The sequence below is a fragment of the Rana temporaria genome, chromosome 11, assembly GCF_905171775.1.
Source record: "Rana temporaria chromosome 11, aRanTem1.1, whole genome shotgun sequence".
Taxonomy (NCBI): Eukaryota; Metazoa; Chordata; class Amphibia; order Anura; family Ranidae; genus Rana; species Rana temporaria.
Window position 1 is genome coordinate 46,293,832 of NC_053499.1, and position 23,153 is coordinate 46,316,984.

Sequence of the window (23,153 nt, forward strand, 5' to 3'; positions counted from 1 at the left end):
AGCAGGCCTGTACTGTACTGCCTGAGAAACAAAGACAAATGCAACTACCACATATAATGAATGCTAAGTTGCAATTTATTAAATTATAGTACTTGGGGTTAGATTTGCCTTTAAACCCAACTTAAGGCTGAAAACGAACATATTCCCCCCTCCCTTCACACCTCCCCATATATACATACTGTAGATATTTTTTATACTTACCTTAAAGTTGTTGTAAACCTCAGACATGAAATATGAACAAAACATATCCCTCAATACAGAGCACTAAGTGTAATTTCTGTCCACTGCCCCGTTCCTCTGTTTTCAGCATGAGTCACTTCTGACAAGGAAACTGTTGTCAATCACAGCCTGTGATTAACAACCTCAGCTCTGTTCCTGTGTAAAGGGGCGTGTTTATCTTCTCCCTCCAATCAGCTGTCAGAGCTCTTCTCACTGATGTAACTTTAGCTCTCCGCCCCCTGATTTCAGAGTTGAGAGAGCCTGTGTAAATTCTGCACTTTGAATGGATGTAGGGTAAAGATAGCTGTAGATAAACAGCTACAACGTATGTAGTAGGATTTGTTTCATCTCTGTCTATCACCTGAGGCTAGTCACTTCACTGGGTATATGTTAGGATTTACAACCACTTAAATGCACCCCTAAAACTTGTGGTCATGTGATGACCACTGTCTCTTCTGCCTACTCTGTGCAGTAGGCTGTAGACAGGCTTTGTCAGCACTCTCATGTTGAAACATTTTAACATGAGTGGACTGTCCAAAGACGACATTTTCCAGCATGCAATGAACAAATAAGGGAAAATGTATTTGCTACTGGGGATTGGTGAACCCAGGCAGTGTAAAAATGACAGCCCTGAAAGCTAAAAATTAGCCTAGGCAGGAAGGGGGTGAAAATGCTCGGTATTGAAGTGGTTCAAAATTAATAAAAGAAAATGTATTTTCAAGAAGGTTAGCTGGAAGCATAGTAGGCTATGCATCACATATTCCATGCTACGATTTTTTTTTTAAGAAAACTGCATTGTGACTTTCATTTAATAGTGGCAGAAAATGTTTTTGACACTACATAGATCAGCCACACAGTCAGTAAGCAGTGTAATTATGTTTTTAAACAAATTCATATTTGTTTAACTAGGCATACTTAGGTAATCTTAAAGTGATGTTAAAGGCTCTTTTTTTTTCTTATTTCATAACAAACATGTTATACTCAACTGCTCTGTGCAATGGTTTTGCACAGAGCAGCCCCGATCCTTCTTCGTTGGTCCCTCGCCTGCGCTCCTTGCCCCTCCCTCCTGCTGAGTGCCCCCAGAGCAGGCAGCTTACATTGGGGGCACCCAAGAAGGCTTGTTCCTGAGCCGCTTCTCTGTGTCTATTCACACACAGAGCCACAGCTCCGCCCTGTTCCCTTTCTCTCCTCATTGGCATACTGGCTGTGATTGAGAGCAGCAGGAGCAGATGGCTCCCACTGTTGTCTCAGCCAATGAGAAGAGAGAGTCTCCAGAGAGCTGAGGCTCTCATGCACATGGCTGGATGGGGATCAGATCAAGTATGTATTATGGGGGGGGGGCTGGAGGAACTGCTGCACAGAGAAGGTTCTTTACCTTTTTAATGTAAAAAACCTAGAGCTATTGGAACCACATTAACTTAAATATTATAGATTTGGTGGGAGTACAATTACCAATGCATCTGGTGAAGAATTAGTCAATTAGTCATCTCCTCCCCTCCTTGCCAGTCTCTTGCCTTGTGCAAGAAGTTCCCCGTTAAAATCAATGAATTCTTACAACGATAGAGAAAGCTGTGTGTAAACTGTGTGAAAATGAACTAAGTAGTATCTCATTATAAGTTCATGTGAATTTTCAATTTTTTTTTAACACTAACTGCTATGACATTTACACTTTTTCCTTCATGTAAAGCCTATATACACTGTTGATTGTACTCTACCATTTCAGCTTTATCTCTCAGTTTATGTCTAATGTTCACAGCTATTTTTAAGTGCTTCTGGTTCACTTGCCGCAATCTCATTTGTAAAAGTAAGCTCTAATTCATATTACATTGTTTCTAAAACTAAAGCCCCATACACACTATCAGTTTTCCTGCAGGTTTTTGTCTTCAGGTTTACCAAAACCTTGTAGTCAAGGGCCTGCCTGATGGCATACCAATTAAAACTCTTAGGCCGCGTACACACGGTCATTTAAAAACCGATGAGAATGGTCCGACGGGCCATTTCCATCGGTTCACCGCTGAAGTGGCCTGATGGTCTGATGTGCGTACACACCATCGTTCCAAAAACCGATCGGGTCAGAACGCGGTGACGTCAAACACACAACGTGCTGAATAAAACGAAGTCCTTCCTTATCCCCTGAGAGGCAATTGGACATTCCCCGGATCAACTTTACCTATAAAGGTCAGTACCCAGTTATATTATGTACATTTAAGTATCCAGACCATCAATGCTTCCAAGCATGCGTCGACTTGATTCTGAGCATGCGCAGGTTTTGAACCGATGCTTTCTGTACTAACCATCGGTTTGGACCGATCGGGCAGCGGTCCATCGGTTCGATTTTAAATCATGTTTTAAAATTTAGGACCGAAGGAAAACAGACCGATGGGCTATACACACGGTCGGTTTGGACCAATGAAACTGAACCTCGGTCCATTCTCATCGGTTTTATCCGACCGTGTGTACGCGGCCTAAAGGTTTGACCTCATATTAGATGGTTTTGGTAAACCCGAAGACAAAATCCGGCAGGAAAACTGATAGTGTGTATGGGGCTTAAGGCTTTTGGTTCATTGATTATATAATATCTTCATCTTTTTGAAAACATGTAGAATTGGAATAGTGGCATTTAAATTCAAATTTTTGTACAAACTGTAAAAACATACTTACCAGGAGAAACTATAGTTCCGTTAAAATTGCACATACACCTGGTGGTAGAAAATGATTCCGGGCCTGCTGTAACTGGTCTTGATGTCTTGGAAACAGTGCTTTCAGTGCTACGACTTCCAAATGTAGATGAAGTTGATTGTTTAGTTGACATAGGTTGTTGAGAACTGAATGTTTCCCTGGTGGTCGCTGCTGTGCTCTCAGTGGTTTTAATAGAAATTGGTCTATGGGAGGTGGATATTTTAACTTCAGATTCAGTAGTTGATATGTGGGACGCAGATGTAGTCTTTGTTGTCATAGGCTTACTTGATGTGGACTTGTGCTCAGATGTAACTTCCCCTGAATCTGTAGACATTTTAGTGGTTTTAACAGAAATTGATCCATGGGAGGTGGATTGTTTACCTTCGGATTCTGTAGTTGATTGGGGAGATGCAGTGCTTACTTTATGAGATGTAGCTGTGGTTGTTATAGGCTTACTCGATGTAGACCTGTGGGCAGATGTCACTTCACCAGATTCTGTAGATGTTTTAGTGGTTTTCAAATAAATTGGTCCATGGGAAGTGGATTTTTCATGTTCAGATTCTGTAGTTGATTTATGGGATGCGGTGCTTACTTTATGAGTTGTTGCCTTGGTTGTAATAGGCTTCACAGATGTAGACTTGTGAGCAGAAGTCACTTCACCAGATTCTGTAGACATTTTAGTGGTTTTAATAGAAATTGGTCCATGGGAAGTGGATTTTTCATGTTCAGATTCTGTAGTTGATTTATGGGATGCAGTGCTTATTGTATGAGATGTTGCCTTGGTTGTAATAGGCTTCACAGATGTAGACTTGTGAGCAGAAGTCACTTCCCCATATTCTGTAGACATTTTAGTGGTTTTAATAGAAATTGGTCCATGGGAAGTGGATTTTTCATGTTCAGATCCTGTAGTTGATTTATGGTATGCAGTGCTTACTTCATGAGATGTTGCCTTGGTTGTAATAGGCTTCACAGATGTAGACTTGTGAGCAGAAGTCACTTCACCAGATTCTGTAGATGTTTTAGTGGTTTTCAAAGACATTGGTCCATGGGAAGTGGATTTTTCATGTTCAGATTCTGTAGTTGATTTATGGGATGCAGTGCTTATTTTATGAGATGTTGCCTTGGTTGTAATCGACTTCATAGATGTAGACTTGTGAACAGAAGTCACTTCCCCAGATTCTGTAGACATTTTAGTGGTTTTAATAGAAATTGGTCCATGGGAAGTGGATTTTTCATGTTCAGATTCTGTAGTTGATTTATGGGATGCAGTGCTTATTTTATGAGATGTTGCCTTGGTTGTAATAGGTTTCACAGATGTAGACTTGTGAGCAGAAGTCACTTCCCTAGATTCTGTAGACATTTTAGTGGTTTTAATAGAAATTGGGCCATAGGAAGTGGATTTTTCATGTTCAGATTCTGTAGTTGATTTATGGGATGCAGTGCTTATTTTATGAGATGTTGCCTTGGTTGTAATAGGTTTCACAGATGTAGACTTGTGAGCAGAAGTCACTTCCCCAGATTCTGTAGACATTTTAGTGGTTTTAATAGAAATTGGTCCATGGGAAGTGGATTTTTCATGTTTAGATTCTGTAGTTGATTTATGGGATGCAGTGCTTACTTCATGAGATGTTGCCTTGGTTGTAATAGGTTTCACAGATGTAGACTTGTGAGCAGAAGTCACTTCCCCAGATTCTGTAGACATTTTAGTGGTTTTAATAGAAATTGGTCCATGGGAAGTGGATTTTTCATGTTTAGATTCTGTAGTTGATTTGTGGGATAAAGTGCTTACTTTATGAGATGTTGCCTTGGTTGTAATAGGTTTCACAGATGTAGACTTGTGAGCAGAAGTCACTTCCCCAGATTCTGTAGACATTTTAGTGGTTTTAATAGAAATTGGTCCATGGGAAGTGGATTTTTCATGTTTAGATTCTGTAGTTGATTTGTGGGATAAAGTGCTTACTTTATGAGATGTTGCCTTGGTTGTAATAGGTTTCACAGATGTAGACTTGTGAGCAGAAGTCACTTCCCCAGATTCTGTAGACATTTTAGTGGTTTTAATAGAAATTGGTCCATGGGAGGTGGATTTTTCATGTTCAGATTCTGTAGTTGATTTATGGGATGCAGTGCTTATTTTATGAGATGTTGCCTTGGTTGTAATAGGTTTCACAGATGTAGACTTGTGAGCAGAAGTCACTTCCCCAGATTCTGTAGACATTTTAGTGGTTTTAATAGAAATTGGTCCATGGGAAGTGGATTTTTCATGTTCAGATCCTGTAGTTGATTTATGGGATGCAGTGCTTACTTCATGAGATGTTGCCTTGGTTGTAATAGGCTTCACAGATGTAGACTTGTGAGCAGAAGTCACTTCACCAGATTCTGTAGATGTTTTAGTGGTTTTCAAAGACATTGGTCCATGGGAAGTGGATTTTTCATGTTCAGATTCTGTAGTTGATTTGTGGGATGCAGTGCTTATTTTATGAGATGTTGCCTTGGTTGTAATCGACTTCACAGATGTAGACTTGTGAACAGAAGTCACTTCCCCAGATTCTGTAGACATTTTAGTGGTTTTAATAGAAATTGGTCCATGGGAAGTGGATTTTTCATGTTCAGATTCTGTAGTTGATTTATGGGATGCTGTGCTTATTTTATGAGATGTTGCCTTGGTTGTAATAGGTTTCACAGATGTAGACTTGTGAGCAGAAGTCACTTCCCCAGATTCTGTAGACATTTTAGTGGTTTTAATAGAAATTGGCCCATGGGAAGTGGATTTTTCATGTTCAGATTCTGTAGTTGATTTATGGGATGCAGTGCTTATTTTATGAGATGTTGCCTTGGTTGTAATAGGTTTCACAGATGTAGACTTGTGAGCAGAAGTCACTTCCCCAGATTCTGTAGACATTTTAGTGGTTTTAATAGAAATTGGTCCATGGGAAGTGGATTTTTCATGTTTAGATTCTGTAGTTGATTTGTGGGATAAAGTGCTTACTTTATGAGATGTTGCCTTGGTTGTAATAGGTTTCACAGATGTAGACTTGTGAGCAGAAGTCACTTCCCCAGATTCTGTAGACATTTTAGTGGTTTTAATAGAAATTGGTCCATGGGAAGTGGATTTTTCATGTTCAGATTCTGTAGTTGATTTATGGGATGCAGTGCTTATTATATGAGATGTTGCCTTGGTTGTAATAGGTTTCACAGATGTAGACTTGTGAGCAGAAGTCACTTCCCCAGATTCTGTAGACATTTTAGTGGTTTTAATAGAAATTAGTCCATGGGAAGTGGATTTTTCATGTTTAGATTCTGTAGTTGATTTATGGGATGCAGTGCTTACTTTATGAGATGTTGCCTTGGTTGTAATAGGCTTCACAGATGTAGACTTTTGAGCAGAAGTCACTTCCCCAGATTCTGTAGATATTTTAGTGGTTTTCAAAGACATTGGTCCATGGGAAGTGGATTTTTCATGTTCAGATTCTGTAGTTGATTTATGGGATGCAGTGCTTATTTTATGAGATGTTGCCTTGGTTGTAATAGACTTCACAGATGTAGACTTGTGACCAGAAGTCACTTCCCCAGATTCTGTAGACATTTTAGTGGTTTTAATAGAAATTGGTCCATGGGAAGTGGATTTTTCATGTTCAGATTCTGTAGTTGATTTATGGGATGCAGTGCTTACTTTATGAGATGTTGCCTTGGTTGTAATAGGTTTCACAGATGTAGACTTGTGAGCAGAAGTCACTTCCCCAGATTCTGTAGACATTTTAGTGGTTTTAATAGAAATTGGTCCATGGGAAGTGGATTTTTCATGTTCAGATTCTGTAGTTGATTTATGGGATGCAGTGCTTATTATATGAGATGATGCCTTGGTTGTAATAGGTTTCACAGATGTAGACTTGTGAGCAGAAGTCACTTCCCCAGATTCTGTAGACATTTTAGTGGTTTTAATAGAAATTGGTCCATGGGAAGTGGATTTTTCATGTTTAGATTCTGTAGTTGATTTATGGGATGCAGTGCTTACTTTATGAGATGTTGCCTTGGTTGTAATAGGCTTCACAGATGTAGACTTGTGAGCAGAAGTCACTTCCCCAGATTCTGTAGACATTTTAGTGGTTTTAATAGAAATTGGTCCATGGGAAGTGGATTTTTCATGTTCAGATTCTGTAGTTGATTTATGGGATGCAGTGCTTATTTTTTGAGATGTTGCCTTGGTTGTAAAAGGTTTCACAGATGTAGACTTGTGAGCAGAAGTCACTTCCCCAGATTCTGTAGACATTTTAGTGGTTTTAATAGAAATTGGTCCATGGGAAGTGGATTTTTCATGTTCAGATTCTGTAGTTGATTTATGGGATGCAGTGCTTACTTTATGAGATGTTGCCTTGGTTGTAATAGGCTTCACAGATGTAGACTTGTGAGCAGAAGTCACTTCACCAGATTCTGTAGATGTTTTAGTGGTTTTCAAAGAAATTGGTCCATGGGAAGTGGATTTTTCATGTTCAGATTCTGTAGTTGATTTATGGGATGCAGTGCTTACTTTATGAGATGTTGCCTTGGTTGTAATAGGCTTCACAGATGTAGACTTGTGAGCAGAAGTCACTTCACCAGATTCTGTAGATGTTTTAGTGGTTTTCAAAGAAATTGGTCCATGGGAAGTAGATTTTTCATGTTCAGAGTCTGTAGTTGATTTATGGGATGCGGTGCTTACTTTATGAGATGTTGCCTTGGTTGTAATAGGCTTCACAGATGTAGACTTATGAGCAGAAGTCACTTCCCCAGATTCTGTAGACATCTTAGTGGTTTTAATAGAAATTGGTCCATGGGAAGTGGATTTTTCATGTTCAGATTCTGTAGTTGATTTATGGGATGCAGTGCTTACTTTATGAGATGTTGCCTTGGTTGTAATAGGTTTCACAGATGTAGACTTGTGAGCAGAAGTCACTTCCCCAGATTCTGTAGACATTTTAGTGGTTTTAATAGAAATTGGTCCATGGGAAGTGGATTTTTCATGTTCAGATTCTGTAGTTGATTTATGGGATGCAGTGCTTATTATATGAGATGATGCCTTGGTTGTAATAGGTTTCACAGATGTAGACTTGTGAGCAGAAGTCACTTCCCCAGATTCTGTAGACATTTTAGTGGTTTTAATAGAAATTGGTCCATGGGAAGTGGATTTTTCATGTTTAGATTCTGTAGTTGATTTATGGGATGCAGTGCTTACTTTATGAGATGTTGCCTTGGTTGTAATAGGCTTCACAGATGTAGACTTGTGAGCAGAAGTCACTTCCCCAGATTCTGTAGACATTTTAGTGGTTTTAATAGAAATTGGTCCATGGGAAGTGGATTTTTCATGTTCAGATTCTGTAGTTGATTTATGGGATGCAGTGCTTATTTCTTGAGATGTTGCCTTGGTTGTAATAGGTTTCACAGATGTAGACTTGTGAGCAGAAGTCACTTCCCCAGATTCTGTAGACATTTTAGTGGTTTTAATAGAAATTGGTCCATGGGAAGTGGATTTTTCATGTTCAGATTCTGTAGTTGATTTATGGGATGCAGTGCTTATTTTTTGAGATGTTGCCTTGGTTGTAATAGGTTTCACAGATGTAGACTTGTGAGCAGAAGTCACTTCCCCAGATTCTGTAGACATTTTAGTGGTTTTAATAGAAATTGGTCCATGGGAAGTGGATTCTTCATGTTTAGATTCTGTAGTTGATTTGTGGGATGCAGTGCTTACTTTATGAGATGTTGCCTTGGTTGTAATAGGTTTCACAGATGTAGACTTGTGAGCAGAAGTCACTTCCCCAGATTCTGTAGACATTTTAGTGGTTTTAATAGAAATTGGTCCATGGGAGGTGGATTTTTCATGTTCAGATTCTGTAGTTGATTTATGGGATGCAGTGCTTATTTTATGAGACGTTGCCTTGGTTGTAATAGGTTTCACAGATGTAGACTTGTGAGCAGAAGTCACTTCCCCAGATTCTGTAGACATTATAGTGGTTTTAATAGAAATTGGTCCATGGGAAGTGGATTTTTCAGGTTTAGATTCTGTAGTTGATTTATGGGATGCAGTGCTTACTTTATGAGATGTTGCCTTGGTTGTAATAGGCTTCACAGATGTAGACTTGTGAGCAGAAGTCACTTCACCAGATTCTGTAGATGTTTTAGTGGTTTTCAAAGAAATTGGTCCATAGGAAGTGGATTTTTCATGTTCAGATTCTGTAGTTGATTTATGGGATGCAGTGCTTACTTTATGTGATGTTGCCTTGGTTGTAATAGGCTTCACAGATGTAGACTTGTGAGCAGAAGTCACTTCACCAGATTCTGTAGATGTTTTAGTGGTTTTCAAAGAAATTGGTCCATGGGAAGTGGATTTTTCATGTTCAGATTCTGTAGTTGATTTATGGGATGCAGTGCTTACTTTATGAGATGTTGCCTTGGTTGTAATAGGTTTCACAGATGTAGACTTGTGAGCAGAAGTCACTTCCCCAGATTCTGTAGACATTTTAGTGGTTTTAATAGAAATTGGTCTATGGGAAGTGGATTTTTCATGTTCAGATTCTGTAGTTGATTTATGGGATGCAGTGCTTATTATATGAGATGTTGCCTTGGTTGTAATAGGTTTCACAGATGTAGACTTGTGAGCAGAAGTCACTTCCCCAGATTCTGTAGACATTTTAGTGGTTTTAATAGAAATTGGTCCATGGGAAGTGGATTTTTCATGTTTAGATTCTGTAGTTGATTTATGGGATGCAGTGCTTACTTTATGAGATGTTGCCTTGGTTGTAATAGGCTTCACAGATGTAGACTTTTGAGCAGAAGTCACTTCCCCAGATTCTGTAGACATTTTAGTGGTTTTAATAGAAATTGGTCCATGGGAAGTGGATTTTTCATGTTCAGATTCTGTAGTTGATTTATGGGATGCAGTGCTTATTTTTTGAGATGTTGCCTTGGTTGTAATAGGTTTCACAGATGTATACTTGTGAGCAGAAGTCACTTCCCCAGATTCTGTAGACATTTTAGTGGTTTTAATAGAAATTGGTCCATGGGAAGTGGATTCTTCATGTTTAGATTCTGTAGTTGATTTGTGGGATGCAGTGCTTACTTTATGAGATGTTGCCTTGGTTGTAATAGGTTTCACAGATGTAGACTTGTGAGCAGAAGTCACTTCCCCAGATTCTGTAGACATTTTAGTGGTTTTAATAGAAATTGGTCCATGGGAGGTGGATTTTTCATGTTCAGATTCTGTAGTTGATTTATGGGATGCAGTGCTTAATTTATGAGACGTTGCCTTGGTTGTAATAGGTTTCACAGATGTAGACTTGTGAGCAGAAGTCACTTCCCCAGATTCTGTAGACATTATAGTGGTTTTAATAGAAATTGGTCCATGGGAAGTGGATTTTTCAGGTTTAGATTCTGTAGTTGATTTATGGGATGCAGTGCTTACTTTATGAGATGTTGCCTTGGTTGTAATAGGCTTCACAGATGTAGACTTGTGAGCAGAAGTCACTTCACCAGATTCTGTAGATGTTTTAGTGGTTTTCAAAGAAATTGGTCCATAGAAAGTGGATTTTTCATGTTCAGATTCTGTAGTTGATTTATGGGATGCAGTGCTTACTTTATGTGATGTTGCCTTGGTTGTAATAGGCTTCACAGATGTAGACTTGTGAGCAGAAGTCACTTCACCAGATTCTGTAGATGTTTTAGTGGTTTTCAAAGAAATTGGTCCATGGGAAGTGGATTTTTCATGTTCAGATTCTGTAGTTGATTTATGGGATGCAGTGCTTACTTTATGAGATGTTGCCTTGGTTGTAATAGGTTTCACAGATGTAGACTTGTGAGCAGAAGTCACTTCCCCAGATTCTGTAGACATTTTAGTGGTTTTAATAGAAATTGGTCTATGGGAAGTGGATTTTTCATGTTCAGATTCTGTAGTTGATTTATGGGATGCAGTGCTTATTATATGAGATGTTGCCTTGGTTGTAATAGGTTTCACAGATGTAGACTTGTGAGCAGAAGTCACTTCCCCAGATTCTGTAGACATTTTAGTGGTTTTAATAGAAATTGGTCCATGGGAAGTGGATTTTTCATGTTTAGATTCTGTAGTTGATTTATGGGATGCAGTGCTTACTTTATGAGATGTTGCCTTGGTTGTAATAGGCTTCACAGATGTAGACTTTTGAGCAGAAGTCACTTCCCCAGATTCTGTAGACATTTTAGTGGTTTTAATAGAAATTGGTCCATGGGAAGTGGATTTTTCATGTTCAGATTCTGTAGTTGATTTTTGGGATGCAGTGCTTACTTTATGAGATGTTGCCTTGGTTGTAATAGGCTTCACAGATGTAGACTTGTGAGCAGAAGTCACTTCACCAGATTCTGTAGATGTTTTAGTGGTTTTCAACGAAATTGGTCCATGGGAAGTGGATTTTTCATGTTCAGAGTCTGTAGTTGATTTATGGGATGCAGTGCTTACTTTATGAGATGTTGCCTTGGTTGTAATAGGCTTCACAGATGTAGACTTATGAGCAGAAGTCACTTCCCCAGATTCTGTAGACATTTTAGTGGTTTTAATAGAAATTGGTCTATGGGAGGTGGATTTTTCATGTTCAGATTCTGTAGTTGATCTGTGGGACGCAGTGCTTCCTTTATGAGATGTAGTCTTTGTTGTTATAGGCTTACTTGATGTGGACTTGTGCTCAGATGTAACTTCCCCTGAATCTGTAGACATTTTAGTGGTTTTAACAGAAATTGATCCAAGAGAGGTGGATTTTTTACCTTCGGATTCTGTAGTTGATTTGGGAGATGCAGTGCTTACTTTATGAGATGTAGCTGTCGTTGTTATAGGCTTGCTTGATGTAGACCTGTGGGTAGATGTCACTTCTCCAGATTCTGTAGATGTTTTGGTGGTTTTCAAAGAAATTGGTCCATGGGAAGTGGATTTTTCATGTTCAGATTCTGTAGTTGATTTATGGGATGCAGTGCTTATTTTATGAGATGTTGCCTTGGTTGTAATAGGCTTCACAGATGTAGACTTGTGAACAGAAGTCACTTCCCCAAATTCTGTAGACATTTTGGTGGTTTTAATAGAAATTGGTCCATGGGAAGTGGATTTTTCATGTTCAGATTCTGTAGTTGATTTATGGGATGCAGTGCTTATTTTATGAGATGTTGCCTTGGTTGTAATAGGTTTCACAGATGTAGACTTGTGAGCAGAAGTCACTTCACCAGATTCTGTAGACATTTTAGTGGTTTTAATAGAAATTGGTCCATGGGAAGTGGATTTTTCATGTTTAGATTCTGTAGTTGATTTATGGGATGCAGTGCTTACTTTATGAGATGTTGCCTTGGTTGTAATAGGTTTCACAGATGTAGACTTGTGAGCAGAAGTCACTTCCCCAGATTCTGTAGACATTTTAGTGGTTTTAATAGAAATTGGTCCATGGGAAGTGGATTTTTCATGTTTAGATTCTGTAGTTGATTTATGGGATGCAGTGCTTACTTTATGAGATGTTGCCTTGGTTGTAATAGGTTTCACAGATGTAGACTTGTGAGCAGAAGTCACTTCCCCAGATTCTGTAGATGTTTTAGTGGTTTTAATAGAAATTGGTCCATGGGAAGTGGATTTTTCATGTTTAGATTCTGTAGTTGATTTATGGGATGCAGTGCTTACTTTATGAGATGTTGCCTTGGTTGTAATAGGTTTCACAGATGTAGACTTGTGAGCAGAAGTCACTTCACCAGATTCTGTAGATGTTTTAGTGGTTTTCAAAGAAATTGGTCCATGGGAAGTGGATTTTTCATGTTCAGATTCTGTAGTTGATTTATGGGATGCAGTGCTTACTTTATGAGATGTTGCCTTGGTTGTAATAGACTTCACGGATGTAGACTTGTGAGCAGAAGTCACTTCACCAGATTCTGTAGATGTTTTAGTTGTTTTCAAAGAAATTGGTCCATGGGAAGTGGATTTTTCATGTTCAGATTCTGTAGTTGATTTATGGGATGCAGTGCTTACTTTATGAGATGTTGCCTTGGTTGTAATAGGTTTCACAGATGTAGACTTGTGAGCAGAAGTCACTTCCCCAGATTCTGTAGACATTTTAGTGGTTTTAATAGAAATTGGTCTATGGGAAGTGGATTTTTCATGTTCAGATTCTGTAGTTGATTTATGGGATGCAGTGCTTATTATATGAGATGTTGCCTTGGTTGTAATATGTTTCACAGATGTAGACTTGTGAGCAGAAGTCACTTCCCCAGATTCTGTAGACATTTTAGTGGTTTTAATAGAAATTGGTCCATGGGAAGTGGATTTTTCATGTTTAGATTCTGTAGTTGATTTATGGGATGCAGTGCTTACTTTATGAGATGTTGCCTTGGTTGTAATAGGCTTCACAGAGGTAGACTTGTGAGCAGAAGTCACTTCACCAGATTCTGTAGACATTTTAGTGGTTTTAATAGAAATTGGTCCATGGGAAGTGGATTTTTCATGTTCAGATTCTGTAGTTGATTTATGGGATGCAGTGCTTATTTTATGAGATGTTGCCTTGGTTGTAATAGGTTTCACAGATGTAGACTTGTGAGCAGAAGTCACTTCCCCAGATTCTGTAGACATTTTAGTGGTTTTAATAGAAATTGGTCCATGGGAAGTGGATTTTTCATGTTCAGATTCTGTAGTTGATTTATGGGATGCAGTGCTTACTTTATGAGATGTTGCCTTGCTTGTAATAGGCTTCACAGATGTAGACTCGTGAGCAGAAGTCACTTCACCAGATTCTGTAGATGTTTTAGTGGTTTTCAAAGAAATTGGTCCATGGGAAGTGGATTTTTCATGTTCAGATTCTGTAGTTGATTTATGGGATGCAGTGCTTACTTTATGAGATGTTGCCTTGGTTGTAATAGACTTCACAGATGTAGACTTGTGTGCAGAAGTCACTTCACCAGATTCTGTAGATGTTTTAGTTGTTTTCAAAGAAATTGGTCCATGGGAAGTGGATTTTTCATGTTCAGAGTCTGTAGTTGATTTATGGGATGCAGTGCTTACTTTATGAGATGTTGCCTTGGTTGTAATAGGCTTCACAGATGTAGACTTGTGAGCAGAAGTCACTTCCCCAGATTCTGTAGACATTTTAGTGGTTTTAATAGAAATTGGTCCATGGGAAGTGGATTTTTCATGTTCAGATTCTGTAGTTGATTTATGGGATGCAGTGCTTACTTTATGAGATGTTGCCTTGGTTGTAATAGGCTTCACAGATGTAGACTTGTGAGCAGAAGTCACTTCACCAGATTCTGTAGATGTTTTAGTGGTTTTCAAAGAAATTGGTCCATGGGAAGTGGATTTTTCATGTTCAGATTTTGTAGTTGATTTATGGGATGCAGTGCTTACTTTATGAGATGTTGCTTTGGTTGTAATAGGCTTTACAGATGTAGACTTGTGAGCAGAAGTCACTTCACCAGATTCTGTAGACATTTTAGTGGTTTTCAACGAAATTGGTCTATGGGAAGTGGATTTTTCATGTTTAGAGTCTGTAGTTGATTTATGGGATGCAGTGCTTACTTTATGAGATGTTGCCTTGGTTGTAATAGGCTTCACAGATGTAGACTTGTGAGCAGAAGTCACTTCCCCAGATTCTGTAGACATTTTAGTGGTTTTAATAGATATTGGTCCATGGGAAGTGGATTTTTCATGTTCAGATTCTGTAGTTGATTTATGGGATGCAGTGCTTACTTTATGAGATGTTGCCTTGGTTGTAATAGGCTTCACAGATGTAGACTTGTGAGCAGAAGTCACTTCACCAGATTCTGTAGATGTTTTAGTGGTTTTCAAAGAAATTGGTCCATGTGAAGTGGATTTTTCATGTTCAGATTCTGTAGTTGATTTATGGGATGCAGTGCTTACTTTATGAGATGTTGCCTTGGTTGTAATAGGCTTCACAGATGTAGACTTGTGAGCAGAAGTCACTTCACCAGATTCTGTAGATGTTTTAGTGGTTTTCAAAGAAATTGGTCCATGTGAAGTGGATTTTTCATGTTCAGATTCTGTAGTTGATTTATGGGATGCAGTGCTTACTTTATGAGATGTTGCCTTGGTTGTAATAGGCTTCACAGATGTAGACTTGTGAGCAGAAGTCACTCCATCAGATTCTGTAGATGTTTTAGTGGTTTTCAAAGAAATTGGTCCATGGGAAGTGGATTTTTCATGTTCAGAGTCTGTAGTTGATTTATGGGATGCAGTGCTTACTTTATGAGATGTTGCCTTGGTTGTAATATGCTTCACAGATGTAGACTTGTGAGCAGAAGTCACTTCCCCAGATTCTGTAGACATTTTAGTGGATTTAATAGAAATTGGTCCATGGGAAGTGGATTTTTCATGTTCAGATTCTGTAGTTGATTTATGGGATGCAGTGCTTACTTTATGAGATGTTGCCTTGGTTGTAATAGGCTTCACAGATGTAGACTTGTGAGCAGAAGTCACTTCACCAGATTCTGTAGATGTTTTAGTGGTTTTCAAAGAAATTGGTCCATGGGAAGTGGATTTTTCATGTTCAGATTCTGTAGTTGATTTATGGGATGCAGTGCTTACTTTATGAGATGTTGCTTTGGTTGTAATAGGCTTCACAGATGTAGACTTGTGAGCAGAAGTCACTTCACCAGATTCTGTAGATGTTTTAGTGGTTTTCAACGAAATTGGTCCATGGGAAGTGGATTTTTCATGTTCAGAGTCTGTAGTTGATTTATGGGATGCAGTGCTTACTTTATGAGATGTTGCCTTGGTTGTAATAGGCTTCACAGATGTAGACTTGTGAGCAGAAGTCACTTCCCCAGATTCTGTAGACATTTTAGTGGTTTTAATAGAAATTGGTCCATGGGAAGTGGATTTTTCATGTTCAGATTCTGTAGTTGATTCATGGGATGCAGTGCTAACTTTATGAGATGTTGCCTTGGTTGTAATAGGCTTACTTGATGTTGACCTGTGGGCAGATGTAACTGCCCCAGAAGCTGTAGACATTTTAGTAGTTTTAATAGAAATTGTTCTATGAGAGGTGGCTATTTCATGTTCAGATTCTGTGGTAGATTTATGGGATGAAGTGCTTACTTTTTGAGATGTTGCCTTTGTTGTTACAGGTTTACTTGATGTAGACTTATGGGCAGATGTAACCTCAGATTCTGTGGTTGTTTTATGAGATGCTGTATCTATGTTAGGAGATGTTATTTTTGCTGTTGTAGGCATGCTGGATGTAGATTTGTAGACAAATGTCACTTCAGTGGGCTTTGTAAACATTTTTGTTGTCTTGGTGAAACTTGGTCCATGAGAGGTAGACTCATGTTTATATTCTGTGGTTGGTATATGGGATGCAGTGGTTACTTTTGGAGATGTAGCTTTAGTTGTCATCTCACCATATTTGGTAGTGAGTTTAATTGTGGAAACAGTTTTTTGTGATTTGGTTTCCCAATGTTCTGTTGTTTCAACTGTAGTTGTCATTTTAGAAGGCTCATGGGAAGACACTTTAGTAGTCATAGAACCTGCTGCTTTACTAGTAGTAGATAATATTTTCATTGTGCTCAGTGTGGGTTTTGTGGTTTCCATTTCCAGTGGTGCTGTTATAACTTTAGTTGTTTTGGTTGATAGAGGTGCATATGTATGCACCTCTACATCAGATGTCTGATGATCTGTAAATGCAGGTGAAACCATTGTAGATGCACAGCCAGAACAGCATAAGACACGAATTTCATAGTTGTAACAATACGGAAATGGTCCAGTTTGATCTTCATTTTGACAAACAAGGCCATAGCTAACATTGCATTGCACATTCTGCTGTAATTCTTCCAGTGGAATGTCTGGGAGATCTGAAGATCTGCACTGAATTTTTGAAGGCTCTTCACAGATTTGAAACCCTGATTTCTTTATTTCTTCATAAGTTTCAAAGTCTCCATTTTTGTCCAAGTTAGGAAAGCTAACATCAAACCACTGTGACCACTGGCATGCAGGTGTACAGTTTATTTCTGAAGTTGTCATTTCTCTCCTTGTTGTAGTACGGTCTGTGTGAGGTGTTGATGGATTTCTTGTTGTTTTAGCTGTACTGGATATGATGGTGTTTGCAGTAGAATTGTAGGCAATTGTTGAAAATACAGCACTGGTTTCTTTCAAATGCTCTGTTGCGTGATCCTTGATTGTAGAGTGGACATAAGTAGTAGATGATTTACAATCCTCCATGGAGCAACAAAGGATCCTAACCCTATAATTGTAGCAAAGTGGAAAGTTTGAATTCTGATCTTTGTTATTGCAAATGAGACCATTAGTGATGTCACAAGTAACTACCTGGCCCACATCTGTAATGCTTTTATCTGGAAATCTCTCAGCTTTACACTCAATATTGTCTGGTTTTTGACATATAATGTTGCCAGCAGCTTTGATATTCTCCAGGGTCTCAAAGTCTCCATCAGATTCACCAATACTGGGAAAATGCACATCATACCAAGGTGTCCAAGAGCATTTATGTTCTTTGCAGGGAGTGGTAAAAGTTGTTTCATGGGATTTAGATATGTACTCGTATGGTGTACTTGTTGGTTTTGACATTTCAGTAGTAGACATAGTTGTTGCTTTTATTGATGAAAACCCTTGGGTTGAGTGACTTGGTGCTTTGCTAACAGTGCCTTTTGGTTGGACAGTTGAGGCCGTTGTAAATTCTGATGTTACTGTCATGAATGGTGAAGAAGCTATAGTGTCAGAAGATGGATTGGTTGATTCTCCACAAGGCACAAAGCTACAGCACAGAACTCGGATCTCATAATTAAAGCAGAGCTGGGAGAACTGATCTCGATTATGACACACAAGTCCCATAGATGTATTGCACGTAACAATCTGACCCAAATCAACAATAGGGATCTTTGGAAACTTTTGTGCTCGACATTCTACCTGGGTTGGTATTTTACATACAGTGTATCCTTTTTGTCTTATATTCTCAAAGGTTTCAAAATCTCCTTCATTTTCGCCATATGTTGGAGAAGTGATGTCATACCACACTGACCATTTACATACTTCTTCAAGGCAAGACACAGAGGTTGGTGAAGCTGGTACTGCAAAGAGAAATATAATACTAATTACTTTTGTGGCTGCAAAAGTAAATTTATTAGTTAACATTGTTTGTTAACGAAGAAAATTATTTAAATTTAATTGTAATCTATTTCTAAGTCTCTCTTTTGTTTCTGTATGGACTTTTTTACCCCTGTATAAAATAAAGCTTTGAAGATAATTGCTAGGTTACAGCTGAACTCTATGCTACCATCTATACTCAAAGATGGATGCTTATAAGGTAGCTGTATTATCTGCCAATGAATTTGCATTTGTGTTCATTGTGACTGGAGATTTACATAAATCTGCCACAAAACACAGCCCTGCCTGACCAGGAAAAACACCTCTCTGTCATTCTGCTTTCTTCTACTATCAGCATACTCCTTGCTTGCACATGAACCCTGCAGTGCAACAGGATGCCTCCTTATGCTGCTTCTCTTTCTTGCAGTCTGAGCTTTGCTATAAAGGGACTGCAAGAGGCTGGTGCCAAGTCCAACCTTTACATTTGCTTGCATATAGTAAATGCATTTAATGATCTATTATTGATTACAGATCTTCATTAATGTATGTATATTATATCTGCCTGAGTTCAGTTGCAGTGTGTACAAAATACTAACCGGATGTAGTAAGCATGTAAGAACATTTTTCTTTATCTCTTAAAAAAAGTGCTCCCAATTTTTATTTTATACCCTGTACTAGAAAAATCAGCAGTTGTTGTAAAGATGTTGTAGCTGGAATTGCTAAGTACGAACATCTGAGATGAAATCCTACCTGGAGTTGATATGTTTTCTGCATGCTTGGCAGTGGTATCAAAATGAAAGGTAGTGGCAGGTTTGGTCGTAGTTGAGCATGGATAGACACTTCTAATAATGGTTCCATTTGATGAACATGTAGCAGTTATGCATCCTCCAATTCCATCAGTGGTATTGTAGATGATGTCACCATAGTTGAACTTCATATTACCATAGTAACAGTAGCATGCTGTGAGTTAAAGAGTGATTACAAAACAGATGCATCAGTTATTACACAGTCACACTTAGAGTATCCATAAATAGGAACAAATAATTGCTCATCAGCATTGATGACTTTTTGACTTTATACATGTGGTCAAAGATGAGGGAACCGCTTAATGACTTTGCAATTGCCAATCAGCTGGACAATTTTTATTTTACAGCGTATGTAAAGAGACTCTTTATTGTACATAGTAATGTGCATGCTTAGGGAGATTTTAAGAATGAATGAATGAAAAACTTATAAAGCGCGGCGCATGCGAACTGAATCGCTTCTGGGCGCTAGCTAGAGATTTGAGGTTGTTCATTATCATCTTTTTGTTATATGATATGCCACTAAGGGCAGCTTCACAATGCCCCACTGCACTTTGGGGTACACAGTGTACCCGCGGTATTGGTGCAAGATAGTTGTGCTTTGTCATAGACGTCTATTATGTCCCACGGTTTTGGTGCAATATCTGAAAGCTCACCAAAAGTCCTGCATGCAAGAAAGTCGATGGCAAAGCACAGCTAACCACAGGTACACTGCATTGTGGCCAATGAGAGGCAGGGCGGTGTTATGCTGGGTACACACTATGAGCAAATCAGAAGAAAAATTCCATATGTGTTGTACACAACTTTCCACATCTGATTCAGACATTGAAAATAAAAATTTTCTAAAGGGACAAACTCCAAAACGTTTCCCGTATGTGAGCAGAACAAATGATTTTTATTTAATGTTTACTGTTTTCATACGGTTTTCATGAGAGAAAAATCAGATACGAAAGTATGCACATGATCAGAAACAAAATACAAAAAAACTTGGTTCTGATCGTCTGGAAAACCAGACGATCGTTTGCCCAATTTTTTCATAGTGTGTGCCCTGATTTAGACATCCCTAAAGATAAACTGTCATTCTTTGATATATTCATAAATTACTGGATAAAAAACATAATGCGACCACCACAATGGTAATTACCTTGTATATACACAACTAAAAATTAATTCTGTGCTTTGCCAATGAGGACAAAGCAACATGTTCACATAAAAAAAACTTCTCCAGCAGCATACAATACTATATACTTACCTTTACTTCACTTTCCTGCCTCTCTGTTCAGCTACTGGAAATGAAAGCAAATTCATGTTGACTTTGGAAGTTGCTGAAGTTGTAGCTCACAGAGGGCTGATTGGCCTTGTGCTATCACATGGCTGAGTTATGTGCTCTTCCATACCTGGACATACCTGGACATACTTGCCCAGATTCACGAACGACTTACGCCGACGTATTTTCTTATACGCTGCGTAAGTTCTAGGATGCGCCGTCGTTCGGCCATTCATTTACATGGAGTCACGGTTAATTTTAATACAACACGCCAACTACCTTCCAAATTTGAATCAGGCAGGCTTACACCGGCCCATTTACGCTACACCGCCGTAACTTAGGGAGCAAGTGCTTTGTGAATACTGGTCTTGTCTCTCTTTGTTATGTCGGCATAGCGCATATGAGATGCGCTACACCCACTCAAAGAAACGCAGAGCTACCTGAATCTGGCCCACTGTGTATTTCCTTCAACTCCTGGAACTAAACGTAGCAGGAGAGTGAAGCATGAATGAAGAGGGAAAGGTATGTGCTTCTGGGAATGGGGGGACTGAAGTCATCTTGATGCTGTTCCCTGAATGGACAAAGCACTGGCTAGCTTTAATGTGATATTTTTTTTCTCTATGGGCACACTAAACCATACAGACTTTACACAAACTCAACACTGATTTTTCTGCTCAGTGGAATCAACCTTTATGTGATTAACCACTTGACGACCACCACACGACGATATACGTCGACACAATAGCACGGGCAGGCAAATGGGTGTACCTGTACGTCCCTTTAAATTTGCAGCTCAGCCACATGTCTCATGAGTGCGCTCGTGGGTCCTGGGAAACTCGATGTTCCCGGGCGGCCAGCAATTGCGGTCTGCAAAGGCAGAACAGGGGGATGCCTTTGTAAACCAGGCATCCCCCTGTTCTGCCTAGTGACACGTCAGGGAAAACTGTTCCCTGTGATCAGGAACAGTGATCGCTGATGTGTCACTAGTAGCTCCTCCCCCTGTCAGGTAGAATCACTCCCTAGGACACACTTAACACCTTCAGCGCCCCCTAGTGGTAAACCCCTTCACTGCCAGTGTCATTTTTACAGCTATCAGTGCATTTTTATAGCATTTTATATACTGATTGCTGTAAAAATGACAATGGTCCCAAAAAAGTGTCAAAAGTGTCCAATGTGTCCGCCATAATGTTTCAGTCATGATAAAAATCGCAGATCGCCGCCATTATTAGTAAAAAAAAATTAATCCCCTATTTTGTAGACGCTATAAATTTTGCGTAAACCAATCAATATATGCTTATTGCAATTTTTTTACAAAAAAATATGTAGAAGAATACAGATCGGCCTAAACTGAGAAACAAAATTGCTTTTTTTTAAAAAAAATTATGGATATTTATTATAGCAAAAAGTACAACATATTGCTTTTTTTTTTCAAAATTGTCTGCAGTTTGGTAACAAAGTAACACAATAAAAAAGGTTTCTTTCAAAGGGGAGAATGGCACATAAGTTCCTCAATAGGGGCCAAGGACATGTCTACCATTTAAATATAGAAAAAAAAAGAGATGAAGGATAGCACCCACCTCTGAGATCCATTTGACAGCGACGACCTTTCTTGGTGCAAATGCTGAAAAATAAATGTAAGTTTAGAAGGATTTCCACTTCAATATCAAATAATAATAAACTGAAAAATAAAAAAAGCAGAGATAGTTACCAGCTTTCACAGTTCTTGTAGGAGGGTACCATATCCCCAATATTGTAACGATCGCCTTCATCATCATAGCAGCCACAGTCTACTTGAGCTACACACTTCATGATGTCCTCATCGAAGAAAGGTCGCACTTTGGGACATTTCGGATAACATCCTGGCATAAAATGTATAACAATTAAAAAAAATCTTTGAATCCATAAACATTTACAGCAAATAGGAAAACTAATATGATACAAGAAATGGGATGTGACAGATCCCTATTTTCAACTACCTAGCTAGAGAGAAGGAGAGCTTCTGATTCTACTAAGAAAAATAAATGCAGCATTTAAAAAGAATGGCAGTCAATTAAACATACTTTAAAAAAGTGTATATTTGGAGTGGTAAAGAAGTTTCATGGACAGCAAAACACTTATATTTATGTAGCATACACAGTATTTTAATTTTCCACTAACCCTCTAATCCTGGCAGGTTGTTCATACACTGGCCACTGGGGTTCCTACAGGTCTTCAAGCAAGGAGCTCCACAAGGTTTATAGTGCCACTCACACTCTCCTTCAGGGTTATAGTAATCACAGAACATAGCTAGAGATAGGAAAAATAACATAAATATTAGTCATCTTATCTGCCAAAAGACTTCTGTCCAATCTACTTTTGTGATCTACAGTATACATCTCTTGCCAGACAGCTCTGCCAGGCGACTGACACCCTGTTTTCCCTTAGAGTTAAGTTGGGGTACACACCAGGGTTGCACTGATACCTGTATTGGTGCCAATACTAAGCATTTGCATGAGTACTTAAACCTAAAACCGATACCTTTACGGTGCGTTTTGATCCCATACACAATGAATAGGCTAAAATCGTGCTGCAAAGAATCGCATGTGATTTGAACCAGAATGTGGTGCGATTCCTGTCTGAACCACATACAGTTTCCCTCACTGCTTCTGTGTGAACACAGGCTTGTCATAGTGACTTCAGCTTGGGTTCACAAAGGATCAGTGTGGGATGTGTGATTCTTTGCAGTGTGATTTGAGTCCATTCACTTAGTATGAGCAAGTATCAGCAAGTACTTGTGTACAAGTATCGGTACTCATACTCGGCGGTAAAAAAAATGGTATCGGCGCAACCCTAGTTCACACGCATTGGGATTTGGCCAGTTCAGCAGGGACCAGCTGAATTTTGAACTGTGTGTGGCTCTCCCTGTTCAACAGAGGTCAATCGGTAGATCAATTTCTGTCCAGCGGAACTGCTGGAAAAGTAATTTGATCTGCTGCTGAAGCCAATTGGCTTCAGAGCTGATCAGTGCTTTCTGACAGTTGAAGTTCCCCGCTGCCAAAGTACAATAGCACAGCGGGGAGGATTCCTCTATCCACCTCGCTTGTGTTGGATAAAGTATAAAAAACTATTCATG

General features: G+C 38.9%; 1 protein-coding gene across 1 annotated transcript in view; it reads right to left on the reverse strand.

Moving 5' to 3' along the window:
• The window catches only part of LOC120917302 (mucin-5AC-like), a 69,814-nt gene that overhangs the window by 14,673 nt on the left and 31,988 nt on the right, over positions 1–23,153 (reverse strand). The window contains exons 25-30 of the mRNA XM_040328505.1: positions 22,199–22,327; positions 21,750–21,900; positions 21,619–21,662; positions 18,722–18,931; positions 17,014–17,955; positions 2,881–16,095 (exon numbers count right to left, since the gene is read on the reverse strand). Coding sequence (XP_040184439.1) covers positions 2,881–16,095; positions 17,014–17,955; positions 18,722–18,931; positions 21,619–21,662; positions 21,750–21,900; positions 22,199–22,327 — 14,691 coding nt within the window. The remainder of the gene's footprint in view (positions 1–2,880; positions 16,096–17,013; positions 17,956–18,721; positions 18,932–21,618; positions 21,663–21,749; positions 21,901–22,198; positions 22,328–23,153) is intronic.